The sequence below is a fragment of the Asparagus officinalis genome, chromosome 3 (genome assembly GCF_001876935.1).
Source record: "Asparagus officinalis chromosome 3, Aspof.V1, whole genome shotgun sequence".
Taxonomy (NCBI): domain Eukaryota; kingdom Viridiplantae; phylum Streptophyta; class Magnoliopsida; order Asparagales; family Asparagaceae; genus Asparagus; species Asparagus officinalis.
This window is the reverse complement of record NC_033796.1, coordinates 14,372,505-14,397,782: the sequence shown is the minus strand read 5'-3', so window position 1 is coordinate 14,397,782 and position 25,278 is coordinate 14,372,505. Positions and strand designations below refer to the sequence as shown.

Genomic DNA, 25,278 nt, shown 5'->3' with positions numbered 1-25,278 from the left:
AAGGGATTTTTCAACTGAAGCAACTTTAAGTGGAAAGCCGAGCAATGCTACACTGAACTAAGAAATGTTGTTTCTCATTCGGATCCAAAAGAGTGCAAGCTTTAATGTAAATTATCCAAAGTATCTTAGTACATGTTTATTCATCCCCTCATTAAGGAAACAGTGTATTTTGATTGTACAGCTTAGATTGATTTTACAGCTTTGCCTGTGGACTGAAGCTGTTTTATTTGCTTCTTATGACCATCATCAGATTAAATTATTGAGAATGGCTTAATCTTTTACGCATGCTTTCCATCTCATAAGAATACAAGAATTCTCTTTAAACTCCTCCTAGAATTAACCTGAAACTTTCTGACTTACAACTGCCCTCAGATTGAACATCAGAAATTTATCAATTTCATTCATATTCTAGATTGCAATTATGTGAGCAGCCTGTTTCAATCCATATGAAGGCAAATAGGCGGGCAGTCTGGAAATTTCATTATCCCCTTGTATGAATCAGAAGAATCCACTCACATGTTGGCTGTTTCGATAGGATTCGTATTTCACGTTCTACATCTGATGAGGAAACAATAATTTCAGTACGAGAGGATACTCCAGAGTTCAGTCTGTCAACAGTCTGAACCTTCTGTACATGCTTCTTACAACCATCAAAATGAAAACCAGACCGGGATAATTTGGGATAATTTACATCTCATATGTAAGTAGTAGTTACTTCAAAGTTTTGATTTTGCAGATTTTTACCAACAGTCTGAACCTGTCTTAATTCAACAGGAAACCACTAGACTAGGGCATGCTCAAGCGCGAAACTGCCTCTGATTAGTGTTTTCGTAATGCCTAGTTCTTTGACTACCCAAGACAAAACCAAGGGGAGATCGAATTCAACAATCTTAGTTAATATTTTATGGCAAATAGCTGCTGAACTTTCTTCGTTTTTGTTTAATTTAACAGGTGCTCCAGTAAATTACTACCAAGTAAGGTCAAATAAGAACAATGGATTTCCACCTGAAACAAAGGGAATGTTTTCAGCTAAAATATTAAACAGAGAGCAGTAGCCGCATGTTGCTGCAATAAAACAATTTAAGCTGAGAAAAGAGTTATCAACAAGATACACATTTAGTACCTAGACAAAACCTCTGTCCTTTATCATTGTTCAAGCCCTACTAATCGATGGAGGAGCAAAGGACAATTTCTACATTGTATTACAACAAAATTGATCATGATATAAAGAGATTTTGATGTGCAACTGAAGTGGCTACCTTGCATCTTAATGAGGTACAGTTGTTCTTCGAACTATCACTAACACTTGAGGAATCTCAAACAAATTCTTGAACGAAAAAGAAAGAAAAAGAAAAGAAAGAACAGAAATAAGGTTCAGATGATTCCCAGTCAGCAAGTATCAGAAAAGAACACAATGAAGTTATATCTGACCAGCCAAAAAGTCCAGAGAGCTTCTCAGGGCACCGCTCACTATCACTGCCTTTATCGTTACACCCAACTAGTTGTCAACCCAACTAGTTGTCAATTAGTAAGATTCCTGGAATGCAAATAAACAGGTTGACATCATGACCCTAAGGAGGGGGGAAAAGCTAGCTACTATCCAAGAGTGTCGAATGAAGAAACTAAAGATTAAGTGTCATCACAATCCATAAGCATGGTGATCGACGCACATTGTGGTTAAATATATTACTATCATGCCCACCAAATATAAATGGTATCGCTAAACTTTGTATGCATAGTAGTGAAGTTTGAGGAGATAAACATAGGGGACCTATTTTTTCCATGTTAGGCTTCTCAAACCAACAAACAATATAGGAAATAGAAATTGCTAAAATTTCATAATGCAGCAGATTTACATATAGAAAAACTAACCTACCTTTGGGGATAAAGCTTATCATCTGACAAGGCCTTCTCCAGTCTCTCTTCAAAAGGAGTGGCATGCCAACTAACCTTTTTGTCCTGAATATAATGAATTAGAAGTTAAATTTATGGCCTTATATAATCTTCATGCATAAATATAACAATGTAAAGATGTAAACGAATCCAGAAGATCAGTGAAAAGTACCTCCATATATTTGGTAGTTGTATTCGGAATACCATTTCCATTCCACACCTTAAGCAAGTCCCGGCGACTCTCAGTTTTCGGGCACTTGACTGAAACATAGTTCTCTTTATCTTCCCCATTTTTGCTTTTTTTATCATTTGAATTGAGTTGTATCTTGTCTGCCTCAGTAAGCTGATGGGAACCTCCTCTTAGGTCCTTTGACTGATGCAATTTATCTATAGTACTTAAAACTGGGTCCTGAGCAGGTTGGAGAACTTTTTCATCTGTAGAAACCCTAGAAGAGGTTCTAGTAATTCGAGCTGGAGCCTTTCCTGACTTTCCTCTACCAACATTCTTCACCTCTTCAACTGCATCATGCACAACTACTTCAGATATGTCATCTAATTTTGAAACTTTAGAATTAGCTCTCTTTTTTCCCCTCCCCAAATTCTTTGGTACTTCAGAAACATCCTCCGCAATTGCGTTCAAAATCTCATCTAAGGTTGCAACCCCAGAAGAGCTAGTACTTCTACCTCTACTCACATTATTTGGTTTTGCTCTACCAACATTCTTCGCCTCTTCATCTGCAGCCTGCATCACTGCCTCAGATGTCTCATCTATATTTAAAACCTTCAAATTAGCCTTCCTTTTTCCCCTCCTCAATTTCTTTGGCACCTCAGTTATATCTTCCACAACTGAGTGCAAAGTCTCGTCTAAGGTTGAAACCGTAGAAGAGCTAGTATTTTTACGTCTACCCACATTCTTCAGTGCTCGAATATTATCGTCAACAATCAAATTTGAAATGTCATCCTTCACTGAAACCTTAGTAGACCTGGTCTTTCTTCGTCCAACCATGGTTTTTGGTACTTCAGCATTGTCCTCCAGAACCCCGTCTTTCTTGGAAACTAAAAGTTCCACTGGGGCTTTAATACTGCTCTCTACAACTGGTTCCAAATTCTCACTGTCAATGGAAACACTAGAAGAATTTCGCCCCCTTTGCTTGTGCAGGTCCTTGGGCTGCTCAGTTTTATCTACTACATCTAAATCCAAACTTGGATCTTTCTCTAAAATTTGAGCTGAAGTGGCCCTTCTCCCTCTTCCTCGATTCTTTGGCACATTAATACTATCCTCAACAACATCTGCCATTGGAAATTTAACTGTTCTCCCTCTTCTTGCTCTCCCCAAATTCCCTGGGGCCTTAAATCTCTCCTCCACAACCATTTCTGTAACTTCATATTTGTTTGAAATCCCTTCTATTCTCCCCGAATTCTGAACCACCTCAATTCTTTCATCAGAAGCTGACTCCAAAACCCTATCTTTCTTCGAAGCTCTAATAGGGTTTTGCTTCTTCCCCTTCCCTAAATTCATCAGGACCTCTTTAGCTCCATCCTCAACAACTGAATCCAAATTATCATCTTTCATGCTTTCACAATTTTGTTTCCTGATTTCTTCAACTTTTTCAGCTTTGTTTTGTTTCCTGATTTCTTCAACTTCTTCAGCTTTGTTTGATCTCCTCAAATTTTCATGCACCTCAATCTTATCAACAATAGTGGTACCTATAACATTGTCTTCCTTCAAAACCCTAACAGGATTTCTTCTCCTCACCCTCGCCAAATTCTTTGCCTCAACTACATCATCCAATGCTGAAGCTAAAATCTCATCTTTACTCAAATCCCTCTTAGTATTTTGTTTTCTCCCTCTCTTCAAATTCTCTGAAACCTCCTCAGATCTATCTAAAATCTCGTATTTCGTCGAAACCCTCTCACAATTTCGATCCCCAATCTCTTCACAATCACCATCCTCTTTCGTCGATCTACTCCTCCCTCTCTTCCCGCTATTTCTCTTAACCCCACCCAAATTCTCCTTAATAACTGAAATCTTAACGGAGATAGAGGTACACTCACCGATCTTGACAGTGTCACCGTCAGAAAGTTGGACGGCGGCGGAGGACGGCACCCGATCTCCATTGACGAAGGTGCCATTGGAGGTGTCTAGATCTCTGACGACCCATCGGCAGATTTGGGCATCGAATTCGATGGTGAGGTGCTTTTGGGAGATGGACGATTCTTTTATCGCCAATGTGTTGCCCTTAACAACTCGGCCGATGCGGATTAGGGTTCCGGGCTTGCGATCTAGGGTTTCGCCCTGCTTGGGGCCTGAATCGACGTTTAGATGGATGGCGGATTTGGACATCGAGGTGATGACGCAAGCCCTAACGCGGGAGAGAGAGAGAGAGAGAGAGAGAGAGAGAGAGAGAGAGAGAGAGGGGGGGGGGGGGGGGGTGGGGATGAAGAAGAGAGGAGTCTGAAATTTTGAATTGCGAATGCGAGGTATTATTTGTTTGAGTGAGGGCAAGCGAAGTGAACGTTTGGTCTTTATCTTATTATTATTTGATTTGATAATTTTTCTAAAAAGAACAAATTTTCAAAATAAACTCATTTCAACTTTTAATCCCAAAAATCGACTCACTCCAAACCTTTTTACCAAAATCGACCCACTTTCTCACCATGTTAGCTTCGTAGCCAGAAAGTAGGTCGTTTTAAAAAAATCATGATGCCAACCCCGACTAATTAGGACATCCGCCCAGCCCTCTCGCGATTAGTTGAGAGTAAATATTACACAAAATGATCGGGGTTGGAAACCTCGACGTTCCCGAATATTTCGAAACACCTTAACTCGAAATGGTCGGGGTTCCCAACCCCGACCATTTAGCAGAGAGTTGACAACCCACAAAAAAATGGTTGAAGTTGGGAACCTCTAGGGGTGTGCAACGGTCGGTTCGGTTCGGTTTTTAACAAAATTTGAACAACCGAACCGAACCGTCTATAATTCAAAACCGAACCGAACTGTTGTAAGTCGGTTCGGTGCGGTTCGGTTCGGTTTGTTTAGTTCTAACTTCATCAAACTTCTTATCAAACAACAAACTGTGTTAAAGAAAAAAAAGATATCAACAAAGTAGGAGATTATGAAGCATTAAACACTGATATAATGATATTGTTTTTAACACATAATGATTCAGAAAATGAGTTTAGGGTTTGAGTCTTTGACTCTTTGGGGACGGGTCGTTCGGGTAGGGTTTGAGATCAGAATGAGTAGTATTGCACTATATTCGGTCGGTTCAGGTCGGTTCGGGTTGAAAAGTTTTCAAACCGACCCGAACCTTCCTACTCATAAAACCAATTTTTTCGGGTCGGTTCGGGCCGGTTCGGTCGGTTTTTTCGGTTTGGACCGAACCATGCTCAGCCCTAGGAACCTCGACCATTTGGCAGAGACCCTCCAACCCATACTTTGCTGGAAAATCTCATCTCCCGCTAACAAATATCAATCCACAAGTTTAACACCATCTCTTGATACACATTTATCAATCCATAATCAATTTCAAACACAAATAATTATTGCATCTATAATATATCTTTAACAAAAATGTAACATTCAATTCACTTACTAAAAATCCAACCATAATCAAGTCATAGTAGCATTTCAAACATAAACATCATAGCGTTTCAAACATAAACATCGTATGAAGTATATCGAAATTTAACAAATATTTAGAACTCTCTTCCCTCTCCCTCTGCCTCTTCTTCCTCTCCCCCTTCCCCGTTCACCTTCAACATGAGCTCGGATGATCTCAACGTCCGGTTGTGAACCTTCCTACTCATAAAACCAATTTTTTCGGGTCGGTTCGGGCCGGTTCGGTCGGTTTTTTCGGTTTGGACCGAACCATGCTCAGCCCTAGGAACCTCGACCATTTGGCAGAGACCCTCCAACCCATACTTTGCTGGAAAATCTCATCTCCCGCTAACAAATATCAATCCACAAGTTTAACACCATCTCTTGATACACATTTATCAATCCATAATCAATTTCAAACACAAATAATTATTGCATCTATAATATATCTTTAACAAAAATGTAACATTCAATTCACTTACTAAAAATCCAACCATAATCAAGTCATAGTAGCATTTCAAACATAAACATCATAGCGTTTCAAACATAAACATCGTATGAAGTATATCGAAATTTAACAAATATTTAGAACTCTCTTCCCTCTCCCTCTGCCTCTTCTTCCTCTCCCCCTTCCCCGTTCACCTTCAACATGAGCTCGGATGATCTCAACGTCCGGTTGTGTGTGAACCTGTGAGCGCATGACATCCTCGTCGACTTAAACTTACTGTGAACATCCAGCTTGAGCTTGTTGTGAGCCTCCAGCTTCATCATGTGCATGACTTGAGCCTGCTCTCGTGTGTCCTCGGACTCGTCGATGCTCGTACACTATGAGTCGGTGCTCACGTCCATCATGTTTCGTATTACGCGTCCTCCTAAGAGCAGACTGAATCTTTACTATGATGCGAAGGAACACGTTCCTCACCCCTGGCTCAGTAGTCGTTCTCAATGCATCATGTGCAATAGAAGCAATATCATCGAGTTCTTGTACCTAAAAGATAAAAAGCAAATGAGGATTATTAGCAAGTGGATGATAATAAAATAATAATCATAAAATAATTGTATATTTTACCTATACACTTACCAACTCTCTCTCAAATGGACCTCTTGGTATGTACTTCTTAGACACTTTGTTCTCCTAAATATCCATTGGCGAGTAATCCCCCAATACCACCGTAAGTATACATTTAGGTCAGGTGCGTCAGCCCTCTCCATCACTACAGTATCCCCCCTCAACTCCTAATTCTCAATGTAAACATGACGAATTATCTCTCAATTTGCATGATATGCTCCTTTTCGGGGATTTCGCTCTATTCTTTCTATAAGATCTGGAATATGTTGTTTTAATCCAAATTGTCAAAGCACACGATCCGACACCTGCATTTCGACAATCTCAAAACATATAATCGGTACTCGAGCACGCCATATATCTTTGCCTTCTCTACAAATACCTGGTAGTGAAGCTAAAACCAATTCATAGGGCATCCATTTGACCTATAAAGAAGATTATGTAAATTTACATATCAGTAACAAATAATGTATTGATTGAATATATTTAGATATTATGATTTTATACATGTTCATCATCCATTTGATCAAGCTCGTTCCTGTAAACGTTTTTATGACCCTTTGGGGAGGTTTGCCAAGATCTGAAAACATTCCATTTATTTGATATACAAAGGGTTAGTATAAATTAAAATAAATATATAAAATTATAATTAATCATATCTATTACAAACTAATATACCTGCATCCTAACGGAATCTAGCCATCGAGAGCACGGGTCTCCCTCAAATCTGGTGTTCCCAAATGCAATCGCTCTCATGACCATATTTGCAACAAAGTGAGGCAACCATTGAATTCTTTATTTTGCACAAGTACCATTTTTGTCATCTCCCTATATAGATAAGCTAACACTGCACTCCTCCAGGATAACTCTCCACACTCCTCAAGATCCTCTAGAAGTGGCAACCATCTCACATGCGCCGAATCCTTAATGGAATCCAGAAATAGAATAGTATCGATCATATGGGGTATATACATACGGGCATAGCTCTTGACGATCTCATCAATGGCATCGATCGGTACATTCATATAATTATTTCGTAACCACTCGAGTTTGATCTTACCACCCTTCATAGTAGGAGCTTGACACAGCAATCATTCACACACTCCTATCCAGTTGAAGTCATTGGTACCCGTAACAACATCTCCATCCACTTTGAGGCCAAGTAAAACCCTAACATCCTGCAGAGTAATCGTCGACTCTCCTTAACACATGTGAAATGTATTTGTCTCGGGCCTCCATCGTTCAATCAATGTCATCAAGAGAGACCAATCAAGTCTGACCCATTTTATTTGTGAACATTCAAAAAAGTCTGCTTGACGAACATAATATTGGACCTATGGATTCGTCAAATCCCAACTTGAATGTGCACGAGTATGATCAACAATGGTAATACTCGGGGCTTGCGTATCTTAAACAGCGTAAATGTTCAGTAATAGTAAGAATATTGAAAATTTGAAACGATTGAAAATAATTAAAATGTAATTTACCTCCTCAGAGTCTATATTCATGGATTGGTGTTGATCTTGGTCATAAAGGACCTCATATGTCAATAGACCTGCCTCCATACTGCAAATATCTACACATATGAAGATAAAATGTGTCAGTATTATGACGTATGATAAATTAGAATTAGAAGTAAATTACAAAAATTATATATACGCATTAACTTACAAAGAAAATAGAATTTTTTTTTTATAAATTAAACAAATTATACCCATTAATTGCTATCTATTTAGATTGGTAGGACAATGAGATCTATTATGGTCCGGTTGTCTGCAATATCCACACCTATTTTTCTTTGGAGCTCCTTCCCATCCTTCATCCATTGTACCTTTTATGCACACTGATCGCGGACGTTCGTCTTGTTTTTTATATTCAGGAGATAACACATGTGGCCTATTATAGGGTGGCCAGGAACGACTATCTACAATGGGATGGAAACACTACTTGTATGAATCTCTATAGTGGCTAGATTGACCACTCAGAAGCATATGCATAATACAAAGTATTTGCACCCCCAAATTGCTTGGACGTAACCGCTATAAAATGTGAACATTACAGTTTTTGCAATTATGGTATGTTACAAGTGCATGCGCATTATGTCCTTCATAAATTAACGGTGTAATTATGATCGTGTTTGTCTGTAACCTGTCATTCATCTATAGAAAATCTAACAATCTTCATTGGTCTCGCTTGCGTGACACGAGACCCTACAATCTCTTCATTTTTTGGTGTCAAGAACGTCCCCCAAATTGCTTCATCCTCTCGCCACTTGACAAAGAGTGATTGAGTCTATAAAATGTCCTTGCAACCAACGCCTGTGTGAGAATTGCTCAAGCCCCCTTAAGTACCCCGTTGAAGCTTTCAGAATAATTTGTTGTCATCATGCAAAATCGATTCCCTCTATCTTTACTTAGTGCCCACCGATCAACATATTCACTTCCCAAACTACTCTTAATCCAGTCATGTGCAGCTTGAGATGTTACCTTGATTTGATCATGTATTCGATCATACACATATGTTTTCGGTGTACAAGCCACTAGTCAAAGAAGGTTTTGTAAATGTATCTGACCAAAGCTCTTTTTAAAATTAGCTCTAATATGTCTTAAGCAATAGTGGTGATGGTGATAAGAGCCAAATCTCTTGTATAATGCTTTAGGGATACATTTCATCCTATCAGATATAAAAATAATTTTCCTAGGAGGCAACATATTAGAAATATATAATTGAATGTAGAAAAAAATAACTTTTAATTTTCACTGTTCTCGACCTCCAAAACTGCGAATGCCAAAGGAAATAAGCCACTATCTACATCTACACCTGTACAGGCAACAAGCAATACACCCTTATATTTACCATATAAGTGTGTGTCATCAATGCTAAGAACCGGCCGACAAAATTTAAATCCCTCGATCGAAGGACCAAATGCCCAAAATACAGAAGTGAATTGATGAACTCCCGGATTGATCTTTTTGGTTATAAGTTTGTATTCAGATGCAGAATTGCTTCTTTTGACCGCCTTAAGATATTAAGGAAGTGTCACATAAGACTTCTCTCAATCACCAAATATTTTTGTCATCGCAATTCTCCTTGCATTCCATGCTTTACTATATGATATTTCAATGAACTTCGTATCAAGAACTCTCTCAATTATATTACCCGGAGTTAGTTCAAGCTTCTTCTTTAGTTTTGGCATAATCAACTGCGCTATGTAAGAGGCAGATGCACCACTGTGATCTTGTTCTAATATCAGATTGCTACATGTGTGAACACCACAGTATTCTTTGGTCCTAAAATACTCATTATGTTTATTTCTGGTAAATGTATATAACTTTCAAGGACATGCGTAATCAGCTTTATTTCTCTCGGCCTAACCTTTCCTTTGTATATTCATAAAACAGATTGCATCATAACTTGTGAGATTGCTTTTAGCTTGTTTGAATTTGACATTCTTTTTGATTGAGTAATCACGAATAACATCAACCAATTGATCCTTAGTTTCGAATAAATCTCCAACTCTGAAAGGGATGATGGTCATCATCTCTTCTATGAGTTGAATTTTGGCCAATGCACTTATCTTGTACCGTGGAAGAACGAATCCACTCATCATCTTCAAACTCATCGGGGGTGGTTCTTCGTACTCAACATATTCATTATTAGCATAAGCCTCATCAGTCCAATCCAGATTCTCTTCAACATCTTCAGTCACAAATTGCATGTTATCAAGTGGTGCACTATCTTGTTCTTTACATTCAGAGTTGTTGCTTTTTTCATCCTCTTCAATTGTTGCCCCTCTTGCTTCTTTCATCCTCTTCAATTGTTGCCCCTCTTAACGGCCTCATATTTTCATAAGGGACGTCATTGTTCATGACATTCGACATTTCCCCGAATGAAGGTGCATTTAGATATTAAAATTGAGTCCGCTCTATTTCACTCGAAGAAGAAAAAAAACCATCAGACTCAACTTCCAAATCTAGCATGCGTGAGAATTCTCCTGAAGGTTTGAATGTTTGGCACGAACTATATGATAACTTTTTAATAAACAATTCTATTGTTGGTTGCGACTTGCTTAAATTAAACATAATACTCATATGATGATCGTTTGAGATCTCAACTGCGGACGTTCTATCAAAAGTTATGGACCAATTGCATATTATTTTTAGTCGGTATTCTCGTGGGTCAATTCCCGTAACTCGGTGTAATTCCTTAATCAAGTCACAGTAACTATATGATTCCGAGATCATTAACGACGTCGTTACCCCTCCGACCGTCCGACGTATATTAGCATATTATTCATTTGATAATTAATTTTCCCACTATAAGAGCAAGCAATAAAAATCATATTGTTCAACCTATGCAAAAGAAGATTATATCATTTAAATGCAAAAAATTAAAAATAGTTTATGAGTGCATTGAATAAGAGAGAAAAACCCATTATGCAAATAATCTCATATAATTTTGACCAAAAACCCTAAACCCCAAAATAAAAAATCCTAAACACTAGAATTGAGTATTCTATGCCCTTGAAGTTTAATTTTAATTACAACAATCAACACACAAAGCATTCAAACCACCACAAATATAGTGATTGATAATAAATTTCAAACCCTAGAAATTGGATTTTGATAGAAAATCCTAGACTTTTTACATGTTAAAAGAGGAGAGAATGAAGAGAAATTACCCTAGAGATCTTAAGCAAACTTTCACAACGAATTTCGGCCATAAAATGGAGTTGGGAGAAGTGGGAAGGCGGCTGAACGAGAGAGACCGGAGTTGGAGAGGAGGAAAATCACGATTTGGGGGAGGATATGGTTTGGTCAGTATATATAAGGGGGAGGGGACCACAAGAAATAGTCGGAGTTGGCAACCCCGACTATTTCATGACTTAGTCCCTCCCCCATATAAGTCTCTTCTAAATGCTCAGGGTTGGGAACCCCGACCATTTCGATTTAGGCGCTACGAAATGGTCGGGATTTCTAACCCCGACCATTTTATACAATCACCAAATTAGTCGGGGTTCCGAACCCCGACTTGTTTAGCTCTCTAACAACGAGAGGGATGCGGGCAAGGTCCTAATTAGTCGGGGTTGGCAACCCCGACTGATTAGAACCACGATTTTTATTAAAACAACCCACTTTTTGGTCACGAATCTGACGTGGCGAGAAAGTGAGTCGATTTTTGTTATAAAGTTTAAAGTGGGTCAATTTTTGGGATTAAAATTTTGAATGGGTTTATTTTAAAAATTTGTTCTTTCTGAAAAAGATTGCTTATTATGCAGTAATTTTTAAAAAAATGAAGTTTTTCTTGTAAATGACTACAAGCCTGTGTCTCCGTGAAACGTTAATTGCAGATCCGCCTCTTTAGAAATTATCAACGTTAATTGCACACGTGGTTTTTCCACAATTAACTTTCTGAATTGTGTAAAATTGCACAATTTGATGTTGTTTAGCAACCAAAGTTAATGCCTAATAATTAGACCCAGCTATTCTCTGGCAAATAAATGAAAAAGGTTTCTAACAGGTGCCAATTGATACTCATTATAGGATAAGAAAGATAGAGAAAGAAATTAGTACGAACTAAGGGAACCAATTATTTTTTTTTCTCTCTCATCTCCTAAAGAGTAGGGGTGCTAAACCGTATTCGTATCCGAGAAAATATCCGTAACCGTATCCGTTAGGATACGAATATGGTTACTCAAATCTATAACCGATAGGATATGGTTATGGATATGGTTTTATAGTGAAATATCCGTATCCATATCCGAAATATCCGAATACATATTAGTCATACTCTTACGATAGTTTCGATTCTTAGCTTATGAATTTGTGGTTAATTTTGACGATCAAGATGTCTAATCTTAACTTTTCAATTATAATGGTCATATTAACAAACTATTTTGTATCACATGAATTATGTTTTTCTCAATACTATCTAGTTTTCTCATATCTGTTTTGTATCTGCATGCATATCCGCTTATATATACGCATGTATATCCGTAACCGTATCCGATTTTAGCAGAGATGGTTATAAATTTTTCTTATCGAGATATATCTGTATCTGTATCTGTATCGTATCTGTATCCGAGATGAGTAAGCGAATATGCATATGATAAACATCATATCCGAGCCGTATCCGGACCGAATGCACCCCCACTAAAGAGTGTTGATGAGCATTCATTAAAAAAAACCGTAAACAAGTAATGTTAACAGAGAACCTAGGAACTAGAATTGGGAGAACATCCCCATGGAGTGCCCATTGCTTGCTCATTGGGCCCAAAAAGAGGAAAATTTTCGGATTAATATATTTACTCTAAAACTTCTTATATTTTACGTTGATTCAAATACGTTGATTCAAAAGCTCTAACCCCTGGAACACCACGTGTCCAATACTCCCCTCTAATGATTACTAAGTTACTTTCCGATAAAGTCACGTCCTTAGATAATCATCTAAGGACGTGGTCTAAAATTATATGATTGAGCTATATTATGGATGATATGCTCTGTTGAACTTGATCTACATATTCTAAAACCTCAACACACCAAGTTTTGGGTGAACCCGTCGTCGTTTGACCCTTCATCCACTCATATCAATTTTAACGGTTTCGAATGAATAGAACTTTTCACATGGCTCGACGGATGGCCAAACGACGACGGGTTCACCCTAAACTTGATGTGTTGGAGTTTTAGAATATATAGATCAAGTTCAACGGAACGGATCATTCACAATGTAACTCAATCATGTGATTTTAGGTCGCGTCCTTAGATGATTATCCAAGACGATACATTGGAAATAATTTTCCCTATTTGAATTCATACTTTTAGAATAGACTTTGGAGTATGATTCCATCAGAATTTTGTGTTTGGCGCACAAGAATTTGGCTGGATGTATTTCGCAACATGGGCTACGAGATTTCAGCAAATAAGTTATTGCTTTTCGGTGCATATACAAGAATGCGTAAGCTTGAATCATTATGTTGCAAATGAACATATGACACAAATTGCTACTTGCTAGCTATAAAATTTCACATTTCTTCGATTTGATTATATAGCTTCTGTATATGCCAATAAGAAATCCATGGATAGAAAAGATATTTTTTGGTATTCCTCAACAATTCCAAATATTCCCTGGGCATTTCATCTCTTCTAATAACGAAGTCTTTGTCCAAAAATTCTTGGGACAATTCATCCTACAGAAAAAAAAAACGTCTTATAATGAAAAATACAAACCATTAGTTATAGCATAAAATTAGACGTCGCACACCTGAGGTGAAAAATCAATCTCATGCAGTTGAACTTGAAGAAATTCTGATACTAAAAGTGAGAAAATTAAAACATTGATCAAAGTAGCATATGACCATTATAAGGGAAGTTTCCTGCTAGCACCTGAGCACTACCTCATAGGTCTAAAATACACCCTCAAAATCTAAAACTAGTATAATAACAATATGGTACCAGGAACTGATAGCCAGCAAATTCGTTGGCTAATTAGCTACGCATATTATTCCCCCAAGGAATCAACTCCAGGAACCTTCTTACAATGATTTTGTATCATTTTCTTCATCTTCGTCATTAAATCCAACGAGATTTCTTCTGATTTCTTTCCTGCATTCACAAAACTACACGTCAAAAAACCTTATATGTTCACAAAACCTAATAGAACATCTAAGAGCAAGATGTATCTCATGCTAATATAATTTTGGTCTCGTGTAAAAGAGGGCACTATGAACGCAAGGCAGACAACAGGAGGAAGTTGGTCCATATATACAAAGATCACGACAAAATAAGCGAAGCAAGTAAATTTTGAAAGTAAGAGCAAGCACAAAATCAGAGACATACTAACCTATGAGGGAAGAGCTTATCTTCGGACAAAGCCTTGTCTAACCTCTCCTCAAAAGGCGTTGCATGCCAGCTAACCTTTTGATCCTGCTACATACAAAATACTTGTATGTATCATGTCCATTTCTTTAAATACACAAAGCAAGCGAAGAATGTAGAACATATACCTCCTTGTACTTGGTTGTTGTATTTGGAATGCCATTACCATCCCACCATTTTGGCGCGAGTTTTGATGTGTCCTCCTCGTCATTCCAATGCATAGCAACTGCCCCAAGTATTGGCCTGTCCACTTCAGGAGTTCGGTCTGGGAACAAATTCTTCATTGCACTAGCTTCAGTTTCCTTTTTCTCATCATCTTCTAATTGAATATGCAACCATTGAGATAAACTTGAAGCCGTAACCTCTTCAGTCACTGGGCTCCGCGTTGCTTTCCATCTTGTATCTGAAGTTGGAGTCAAGCTTCTCAGTCTCTTAACCGAACCATGGTTCTCTTTATCAAACTCCTCCCTGTTTGGACTTCTCTTATCATTCTCTGATCTGCTGAGCTGCTTATAAGCTTCACTTGGTACTGTCGGCTGCCTTAGGTTCTCCACAGGGTTTAGAACTGGGTAGACATACTGTGTTCTGACTCTACCATTTTTCCTTCTCAAGTTTTGGGTACTAGCTTGATAAATTGTACCAGGAGTCTCCATTTCATCTGTTAACTTTAGTGGAGTTGGATAAGGTGAACGCTTGGAGCTAAGTGGTTGGACTTGGGTGACATCTTGAGATGGAGAGATGTCCAGCACAAGAGAAGACACTTCTGATTCAGTCCCAGGATCGTTTTCATCACTTTCCAAGCGAACACCTTGATGACTGAGTACTTGGAGTTGGGTCACCTCTTGAGATGGGGAGACATCCGACACAGCAGACTCCACAACTGATTCAACCTTAGGATCAAGCTCAATGCTTCCAAAGCAGACGGAATCCTTAGTACCATGTGGCTCAATGTGGGTCTCACCTTTCCCTGAAGATGCATCCAAGACAGCAGATTCTGGCCCCACATCCAAGTACACAGAGTTTCTCAGAGTATCGACAGATATAGAATTGCCATTCTGACTATGAGCTTGATGTTCCCCGAAGGTGAAGCTATAAGAGGATAAAATTAAGGCATTTCAACAACTTAATATGGAAAGAAACAGGATTAGATGAGAGTAAGTTTCTTACTCTGCATAACTGTCGTGTGTAAAGTTTGAATCATCCTGTTGTTCATCGCAGACTAGTTCCTTACAGAGCCTACCGGGAACACATGAAGAAGATTCGGAAGATGTGATATCTTTTTTGGTGATTAATTTCTCAGATTCCATCCGGAGTTCTGGAGGGGTTTCAAGTATCGTACCACAAGACTTGAGAAATTTGACCTGTTTGGTATAAATATATAAAATTTAATCGCGCGCAGCAAGTCTTATTTATAGAAATCAATGTATATTGTTAACCTAAGCTTCAAAGCCTTATTATTCCATAAAACTGGTGGGGACTACAAGTCTATAATGTGGCAAGACATCTGTACATATATACTCCAAGCACCAGAAAGATACTCCTATAGAACAATGTTTTTCTAAGATATTCCCATAAATATATTTACTACACAATATAAATGCTCACCTAAAAAAAATTATTACGCAAACAAGTAGGTTATTTTGAGTGTACAGAATGCCCTCAACAACATCATAGATGCTCTTGGTGAACCAAACCATGGTGTGGCACTGTAGCTAGCCAATAACGGACAAATGGGTAAAACGGATGGGAATTGTATGATACCAGCATTGCTAATATGTACATTTAAAAATTCAGACCAGGTAAGTTAAATGTATATCAACATCATGAGATAAATTTCCTTGTATACTCAACCAAAATAATCAAACCTGATAACATATATCTAATTAACAAGTACATCTTTTGTAGACTGTGTTAAAAAGCCAACCCAAACATATCAGCATGCTAGTTCAAACTTTAAGCTTATAGCTTGCTCCTGTTCATTTGTCAACCATCCATAACCAGTCCTATGGTCAATAGAACAAGGATATCAGAGTCCCCTTTTATAAGATTGTTTCTTTTGAAACCAACAACTTTGATTCAAATCCTAATACAATTTAAGTAAAAGCTGAAACCATTATAAATGGTTCTCAAAGCTGGAGAATCAAACATAATCCAAATAACAGATTGAGACATGATATAATAAGTTAGACTCTGAAATCTGGACACATTTTATTATGGAATGATAACGATAAAATTCCAAAAAAAGAGCATATTGGCCAATAAAAGAGTAAGAGGAAATTGGGTGACCTATATAGTAGGTTTATGATTTTTTTTGAAAATAATTAGTTAACCAGAGAGGTACCAAGCACCAATTTTTCGACGGGATTAAAGCAAATAGGCTTGAATAACATTAGGCAAAATGGGATTGAGGCTGACGTCAAAAATGCTAAGCTCTTCAAAAGTTAGGACCAACTTTTCCAATGCCTAATGACATAAATTATCTCACTTTACTTGAGGATCAACAAACTTGGCACGGGATATGAACATGCATTACCTTCAAACACATAATTACATGATCACGACTAAAACTTTACAAGCTACTTCTATAAGTCCAGAATTGCAACCTAACATACAGAATAACTCGCGATTTTTTCCAAAATTACGGTTTGCGAAGAGATTACCTCATCTCTGAGTTCCTTCTCCAAGATATCCTTACCAATATTACCCCCAAAATTTAGATCTCCAACTTGCTCGCATGGCATACCTATATCCAAAAAAAAAAGAGGCTTTACCACATATTGATGTACTATCCCCAGATCTACTAATGAAGATCGAAACTTTTTATACCTTCAGATATGAACACAGATACAGATGACTCTTTCGACAGCAGCGGCTCCTAAAAATACCATCAAGTCATCAAATGAATCACAAAACCCTAGAAAAACGAGCTCAGGAAAGATCAAAATCAAATAAAAGGGAATTTAGTTACCTTGCTCTTTGAAGGAACAGGACTCGACTTCAGATGAGCTTTGTTCTTCTTCTTGTCGCTTTTTAATCGGAAGCAAGCGAGAATACACCCCATTTTTGGTAGGTAAATTTCAAGAAAACCGCTATTCCTCAGCGATCGGATCAAGAGAAGGAAGAAAAGATTGATCGAAACCCTAGATCGATCTGGGCGAGGTTAGGGTTTTTGAAATCTTGAGAGAGGGAGTGAGTGTGAATGAATGAGGGGATCTTTTGAGGATTTTGTTGGAAGGGAGAAGGAAACGGACGGTGGCGTTTAAGCCAAATGTTTTTTTTTTTGAATTTGATCGGCACGAGGGAAGGAGAACGAAGAAGATTGGGAAAAGATTTCGTAATGACCGTTGTATTTCTTAAGATGAGTTTTCAATGGAAAATTAATGGGTTGTCTTGTGGGTTACTTCGTATTTGCCCCCACACCATCAATATTTTGTATTGGCCACCCAAAGCTTTGAAATTGTTCTCAGGCTCCCCAAAATCTTCAATATTTTGATATTATCCCCAAAATCTTTGAAATTGATCTCAGCCCGGCCCAAATCGTATAAGTATGTTGAAATAAGCCCACTAGTTACAATATTTTGTATTGGCCACCCAAAGCTTTGAAATTGTTCTCAGGCTCCCCAAAATCTTCAATATTTTGATATTATCCCCAAAATCTTTGAAATTGATCTCAGCCCGGCCCAAATCGTATAAGTATGTTGAAATAAGCCCACTAGTTATCCACTTCATGTTCTCTAGTATCTTCTCCAATGTCTTCCTCAATGGGAATCTATCCTATGTGAATTTAGGATTAGAGCTGAAGAGAGCTGTTAGGAAAGACATTGGAGAAGATGAAATAAAAAATAAGTTTGAGTAAGATTTTATTAAATGGATTTGGGGAGCTTAACAGATATAAGTTAAAAGTGGTTAATATGTTTGAGCTTGTGTAGGAGGGGTATAACTGTCAAATCACATAAAAAGTAATTTCTCCATTCCAACTAGATTTTAATTATGGGGCTTAATAGGATTTGGGTGCCTGAGATTAATTTCAAAGATTTGGAGGACTAATACAAAATATTAAAGAGTTTGGGGGCTTGAGATCAATTTCAAAGATTTGGGGGGCTAATATCAATATATTGAAGGTTTGTGGGCTAATATTTAAGTGACCTCATTTTAATTTGGGGGCTATTTAGTATTAGTCCCTCATATCTTTAATAATTCCTTAGTAGTCCCTTAAATCTTTGAAATTGCTCATGAGCCCCTCAAATCTTAAGGTTCTTGCAATTCGGTCCCTTAATGACCAAAGTATCCTCTCCTCCTCCTCCTACTTTAATCCCCTAAATCTCTAAACCCAGCTTCTATTGTAGCCGCTACTCAATCGACTGCGATCTACCACTCCATTTGGCAGCATCCTTCTCTCTCTGAACCCCTCCACAATTTACACAAGATTCGGAAAAGGTACTCTTCTCTCTGCTAGACTTGATTAAGATGGTGATGGTAGGAGATCACCGTTGATACTATAAGAGTATGTGGAGGTGACTAGCAATAAATGAAGGTAGTCGGAGGCAGGTGTGTAAGGGCTACAACTGGAGTTTAGTTTAGGGATTTAGGGATTCAGATGGAGGAGGAGGGGAGGGTATTTTGGTCACTGAGAGACCCGGTTGCAAGAAGCTTAAGATTTGAGGAACTTATGAGCAACTTCAAAGATTGGAAGGAGTAACATGGAATTATTGATGATGTTGGGGACTAATGTATAAATAACCCATATTCTAAAGTCTTACTGATTACTAAATATTGATAATCTGAAGTTTAAAATTGTCCAAACTTTACCCAACGTTCTACAAATGACTCGCGCCCTCGTCGATCATTGACCCAAAAAAGCACCTTTGTTAAACAACATTAATCACTACCAAAATAAGATTATAGACGTTGATGCAAGGGAAGGGAAGGTAAAAATTGTGAAACTCGAGACATTTTCTGAGCAAAAAATTAAACTTCTGCGTATCAAGCTTACAAATCGGTGAAACTTTTATAATAAAAAATTAAGATTATGACCGACTAAATTATTCTTAGGAATGCAAATTGATTGTCAAAAAATTATAAGACATACACCTACATTTTTATCATCCTGAATTTTCTGATATCAAGCCCATTTATCCTTATGTAGTTTTGCGCCTGTATCGAATTCTCGGAAAGCAATTTGAATTCAATGCTTATTCGTTATTTGACCCCAGATTAAGTGAGATTAACTCTTGACTAGATTCCCATTTTCAAAATTATGACTATATTATGCAAAATCTAATTACAATGCAGATTTCAAAATAAAAACTTAACACTTCAGCATAATTGCTCGTGAGTCGTGGTTTACCATTTTACTGTAAAACTTCTCTAAATGTCTCACATTTTAAAACTACATCCGGAAAAAAAAAGGGTAAAAAACTCATGTTTATTATAAAATCCTTTTGAACCTGTCTTAGATACATTTTGATGTTTACCTTCTTTTTAAAGAAAATATTTTAATATAATATTCAGTAAAATTTCAATGTTAATTTATCTTTTAAATTGTGATTGGTTTAGATCAAGATATTTGCTAGTATACATTTTAATTGTATCAACTAATTTAGAACAAACTAAAAAACACAAACATGGTTAGATTTTGAACACCACATAGAACTTGCTCGATAACGAAATTAGAAGGCCGTATTGCTATCTGAGACTAATTCCCGAGCAAGCAATCCAACCCGATCTCATTACACGATATCTTTTCAGCCTAAACTAGATTCTTGGTGTAAGTTGGCTAAATGACACTTCACTACCCTATTGTTCCCCCACCTTCTCACTTTAATGTTTAAGTTGTAAAAAATAACACTTTGATACCCTAAGCTATAAAAAAGTAGCACTTTAATATCATAATAAGTAGTAAAAAATTGCATTTAAATACCCTATTGCTTCGCCACCTTTTCACTTAAATCTTTCAGGTTGTAAAAAGTAGCACTTTAATACCCTAAATTGTAAGAAACTACCATTTTACTAGCCAAAGTTATAAGAAAGTAACACTTTAATACATTTTGTTAGTTGTTAGATTGTTAGTTGGGGTGGATACCAACCTCCGGCGGAGGAGCTCCGACGAGCTCCAGGATGAGCGCAGGCGAAGATGGAGGCGGGCTCGAGCCCTGGCGAACGAACGCACCCCTCGAGCGAACGCACCCCTCGAGCGAACGCAACCCTCAGCGAACGCACCCCTCGCGTCGAGCTGAATGCTCGCGTGGCTGGCGACAGCTGTCGCCAGCCTGTCTCGTTCGGCTATAAAAACCCCCTTTGTGCCCTAGGGTTTCGGTGTGCATTTTTTTTTTTGAATTTGATCGGCACGAGGGAAGGAGAACGAAGAAGATTGGGAAAAGATTTCGTAATGACCGTTGTATTTCTTAAGATGAGTTTTCAATGGAAAATTAATGGGTTGTCTTGTGGGTTACTTCGTATTTGCCCCCACACCATCAATATTTTGTATTGGCCACCCAAAGCTTTGAAATTGTTCTCAGGCTCCCCAAAATCTTCAATATTTTGATATTATCCCCAAAATCTTTGAAATTGATCTCAGCCCGGCCCAAATCGTATAAGTATGTTGAAATAAGCCCAGGGGGGGGGGGGGGGATTTTGTATTTATTTTAGCTTTTTTGTGATTTGTAAGTTACACCCCTCACACAAACACAAATCTATTAACCACTTTGACTTATATCTGTTAAGCATCCAAATCTATTCAATAAAACCCTAACCTAAACCTGTTTTCCACTTCATGTTCTCTAGTATCTTCTCCAATGTCTTCCTCAATGGGAATCTATCCTATGTGAATTTAGGATTAGAGCTGAAGAGAGCTGTTAGGAAAGACATTGGAGAAGATGAAATAAAAAATAAGTTTGAGTAAGATTTTATTAAATGGATTTGGGGAGCTTAACAGATATAAGTTAAAAGTGGTTAATATGTTTGAGCTTGTGTAGGAGGGGTATAACTGTCAAATCACATAAAAAGTAATTTCTCCATTCCAACTAGATTTTAATTATGGGGCTTAATAGGATTTGGGTGCCTGAGATTAATTTCAAAGATTTGGAGGACTAATACAAAATATTAAAGAGTTTGGGGGCTTGAGATCAATTTCAAAGATTTGGGGGGCTAATATCAATATATTGAAGGTTTGTGGGCTAATATTTAAGTGACCTCATTTTAATTTGGGGGCTATTTAGTATTAGTCCCTCATATCTTTAATAATTCCTTAGTAGTCCCTTAAATCTTTGAAATTGCTCATGAGCCCCTCAAATCTTAAGGTTCTTGCAATTCGGTCCCTTAATGACCAAAGTATCCTCTCCTCCTCCTCCTACTTTAATCCCCTAAATCTCTAAACCCAGCTTCTATTGTAGCCGCTACTCAATCGACTGCGATCTACCACTCCATTTGGCAGCATCCTTCTCTCTCTGAACCCCTCCACAATTTACACAAGATTCGGAAAAGGTACTCTTCTCTCTGCTAGACTTGATTAAGATGGTGATGGTAGGAGATCACCGTTGATACTATAAGAGTATGTGGAGGTGACTAGCAATAAATGAAGGTAGTCGGAGGCAGGTGTGTAAGGGCTACAACTGGAGTTTAGTTTAGGGATTTAGGGATTCAGATGGAGGAGGAGGGGAGGGTATTTTGGTCACTGAGAGACCCGGTTGCAAGAAGCTTAAGATTTGAGGAACTTATGAGCAACTTCAAAGATTGGAAGGAGTAACATGGAATTATTGATGATGTTGGGGACTAATGTATAAATAACCCATATTCTAAAGTCTTACTGATTACTAAATATTGATAATCTGAAGTTTAAAATTGTCCAAACTTTACCCAACGTTCTACAAATGACTCGCGCCCTCGTCGATCATTGACCCAAAAAAGCACCTTTGTTAAACAACATTAATCACTACCAAAATAAGATTATAGACGTTGATGCAAGGGAAGGGAAGGTAAAAATTGTGAAACTCGAGACATTTTCTGAGCAAAAAATTAAACTTCTGCGTATCAAGCTTACAAATCGGTGAAACTTTTATAATAAAAAATTAAGATTATGACCGACTAAATTATTCTTAGGAATGCAAATTGATTGTCAAAAAATTATAAGACATACACCTACATTTTTATCATCCTGAATTTTCTGATATCAAGCCCATTTATCCTTATGTAGTTTTGCGCCTGTATCGAATTCTCGGAAAGCAATTTGAATTCAATGCTTATTCGTTATTTGACCCCAGATTAAGTGAGATTAACTCTTGACTAGATTCCCATTTTCAAAATTATGACTATATTATGCAAAATCTAATTACAATGCAGATTTCAAAATAAAAACTTAACACTTCAGCATAATTGCTCGTGAGTCGTGGTTTACCATTTTACTGTAAAACTTCTCTAAATGTCTCACATTTTAAAACTACATCCGGAAAAAAAAAGGGTAAAAAACTCATGTTTATTATAAAATCCTTTTGAACCTGTCTTAGATACATTTTGATGTTTACCTTCTTTTTAAAGAAAATATTTTAATATAATATTCAGTAAAATTTCAATGTTAATTTATCTTTTAAATTGTGATTGGTTTAGATCAAGATATTTGCTAGTATACATTTTAATTGTATCAACTAATTTAGAACAAACTAAAAAACACAAACATGGTTAGATTTTGAACACCACATAGAACTTGCTCGATAACGAAATTAGAAGGCCGTATTGCTATCTGAGACTAATTCCCGAGCAAGCAATCCAACCCGATCTCATTACACGATATCTTTTCAGCCTAAACTAGATTCTTGGTGTAAGTTGGCTAAATGACACTTCACTACCCTATTGTTCCCCCACCTTCTCACTTTAATGTTTAAGTTGTAAAAAATAACACTTTGATACCCTAAGCTATAAAAAAGTAGCACTTTAATATCATAATAAGTAGTAAAAAATTGCATTTAAATACCCTATTGCTTCGCCACCTTTTCACTTAAATCTTTCAGGTTGTAAAAAGTAGCACTTTAATACCCTAAATTGTAAGAAACTACCATTTTACTAGCCAAAGTTATAAGAAAGTAACACTTTAATACATTTTGTTAGTTGTTAGATTGTTAGTTGGGGTGGATACCAACCTCCGGCGGAGGAGCTCCGACGAGCTCCAGGATGAGCGCAGGCGAAGATGGAGGCGGGCTCGAGCCCTGGCGAACGAACGCACCCCTCGAGCGAACGCACCCCTCGAGCGAACGCAACCCTCAGCGAACGCACCCCTCGCGTCGAGCTGAATGCTCGCGTGGCTGGCGACAGCTGTCGCCAGCCTGTCTCGTTCGGCTATAAAAACCCCCTTTGTGCCCTAGGGTTTCGGTGTGCAGAACTCCCCCTTTTCCCTCTGGCGGCAGCAGCGAAACCCCCCCTCAGAGCGAGGCTTCTCTCCTCCGATCTCTCTCTCTCGCGTGGCTTTCTTCAGCGGCGGCGTCGGACCCAAATCGCAGCAGCGATTTTTTGTCATTTAACTCCAGCTCTCAATTGTTTGAGGGGAGTTTAAGAAAAGGATTAAGGAGAGAGAGAGTATAAAAGAGGGGTTTTATATTGTGGGGTTATTATTTAATCTCAAGTGAGATTTGAAAGGGATTATTCTCTTTAATATTAACACTGTAGCTACAGTGTTCAATTTGAGAAATCCCAGTTTAGGGATTTGCTCTTGACTTGTAATTTCTTGTTTAATTAATAAGAAATTTACTGTGTGGCTCCCGAGGACGTAGGCAGTTGCCGAACCTCGTTAAATCTTGGTGTACTTTTTCTATACTGCGTTTCTGTTGCATTAGGGGTTTCAGCGTTAAATTCCATCTCTCCCCTCCTTGCCCGTGGGATAGGGGTGTTATCGGAGCGGATACGGGCTCGGATATCGCACTTACCATATCCATATCCGCTTTTTATAAAACGGATACAGGGATACGGATACGGATCATTCTCGGTAAGAATAAAAACCTTAACCGATATCCGCACTTATCGGAAACGATACGGATCGGATTTTGAGAATCGGAGGATACGATCACGGATACAAACGATATTACATTATAATTAGAATTGACAACAGAATAGGTAATTTAATGTGGGTTGTAGGCTTCTCCTTAATCACACATAATTAGATCTCTTCTAATAGCACGGACCTACAAATGTACATAGTGTGGACGAGATATTTGTAAAATCCACCAAACAAATTAAGGAGACAAAAGTCGTTCTCAAAATTATAAAAAAGAAAAATAAAAACAAATAGCTACGATCTAGGACATAATGTGACGATCTCTCAACGACTAAAATTCAAGTAGTTCATAATACTGCATAATTAGATTTAAAGTTTAATTATACTATTATTATTTAAATAGAACTCTATTTACAATGTTATTTTTTCACATGCAACATCGCATACCAATATATATAAGCCAAGAAATTACAACAATTTTCATAGCACTTTCATCCCATTCTATAGGTGTGTGTCTTTATTAGTTTCTTCTTATTAGATTAAATTAGATTGTTTAAATATTATGAATTATTAAATAGCAACAAATTTCACGGCACTTTCATGTATTTTGTTCTTATTAGATTAGAGTAAATTATTTTAAAGCAATTAACTATATATATGGTTGATTTTGTTTCAGATCAGAAATTACAATAATTTTTCATAGCACTTTTATCTCATTCAACAGGTATGTGCCTTTGTTATTTTATTCTTATTAGTTAATATTAGATTGTTTAAAAATTATGAATTTTTAAATAGCAACAATTTTCACAACATATTTTCTTCTTATTAGATTAGATTAGATTAGTTTAAAGTAATTTTATATATA

At 37.5% G+C, this 25,278-nt stretch overlaps 2 protein-coding genes across 2 annotated transcripts; both read right to left on the bottom strand.

Moving 5' to 3' along the window:
• LOC109833106 lies at positions 1,087–4,308 on the bottom strand. Its single transcript, XM_020400653.1, has 3 exons — positions 2,066–4,308; positions 1,877–1,959; positions 1,087–1,537 (listed from the first exon to the last, which is right to left on the bottom strand). The coding sequence occupies exons 1-3, from the start codon at positions 4,235–4,237 to the stop codon at positions 1,522–1,524; spliced, it is 2,271 nt and encodes a 756-aa protein (XP_020256242.1). The 5' UTR covers positions 4,238–4,308; the 3' UTR covers positions 1,087–1,521.
• LOC109833105 (protein JASON-like) lies at positions 13,827–17,839 on the bottom strand. The gene is made up of 7 exons (XM_020400652.1): positions 17,403–17,839; positions 17,261–17,309; positions 17,095–17,177; positions 15,602–15,795; positions 14,563–15,523; positions 14,400–14,482; positions 13,827–14,161 (listed from the first exon to the last, which is right to left on the bottom strand). The coding sequence occupies exons 1-7, from the start codon at positions 17,493–17,495 to the stop codon at positions 14,092–14,094; spliced, it is 1,533 nt and encodes a 510-aa protein (XP_020256241.1). The 5' UTR covers positions 17,496–17,839; the 3' UTR covers positions 13,827–14,091.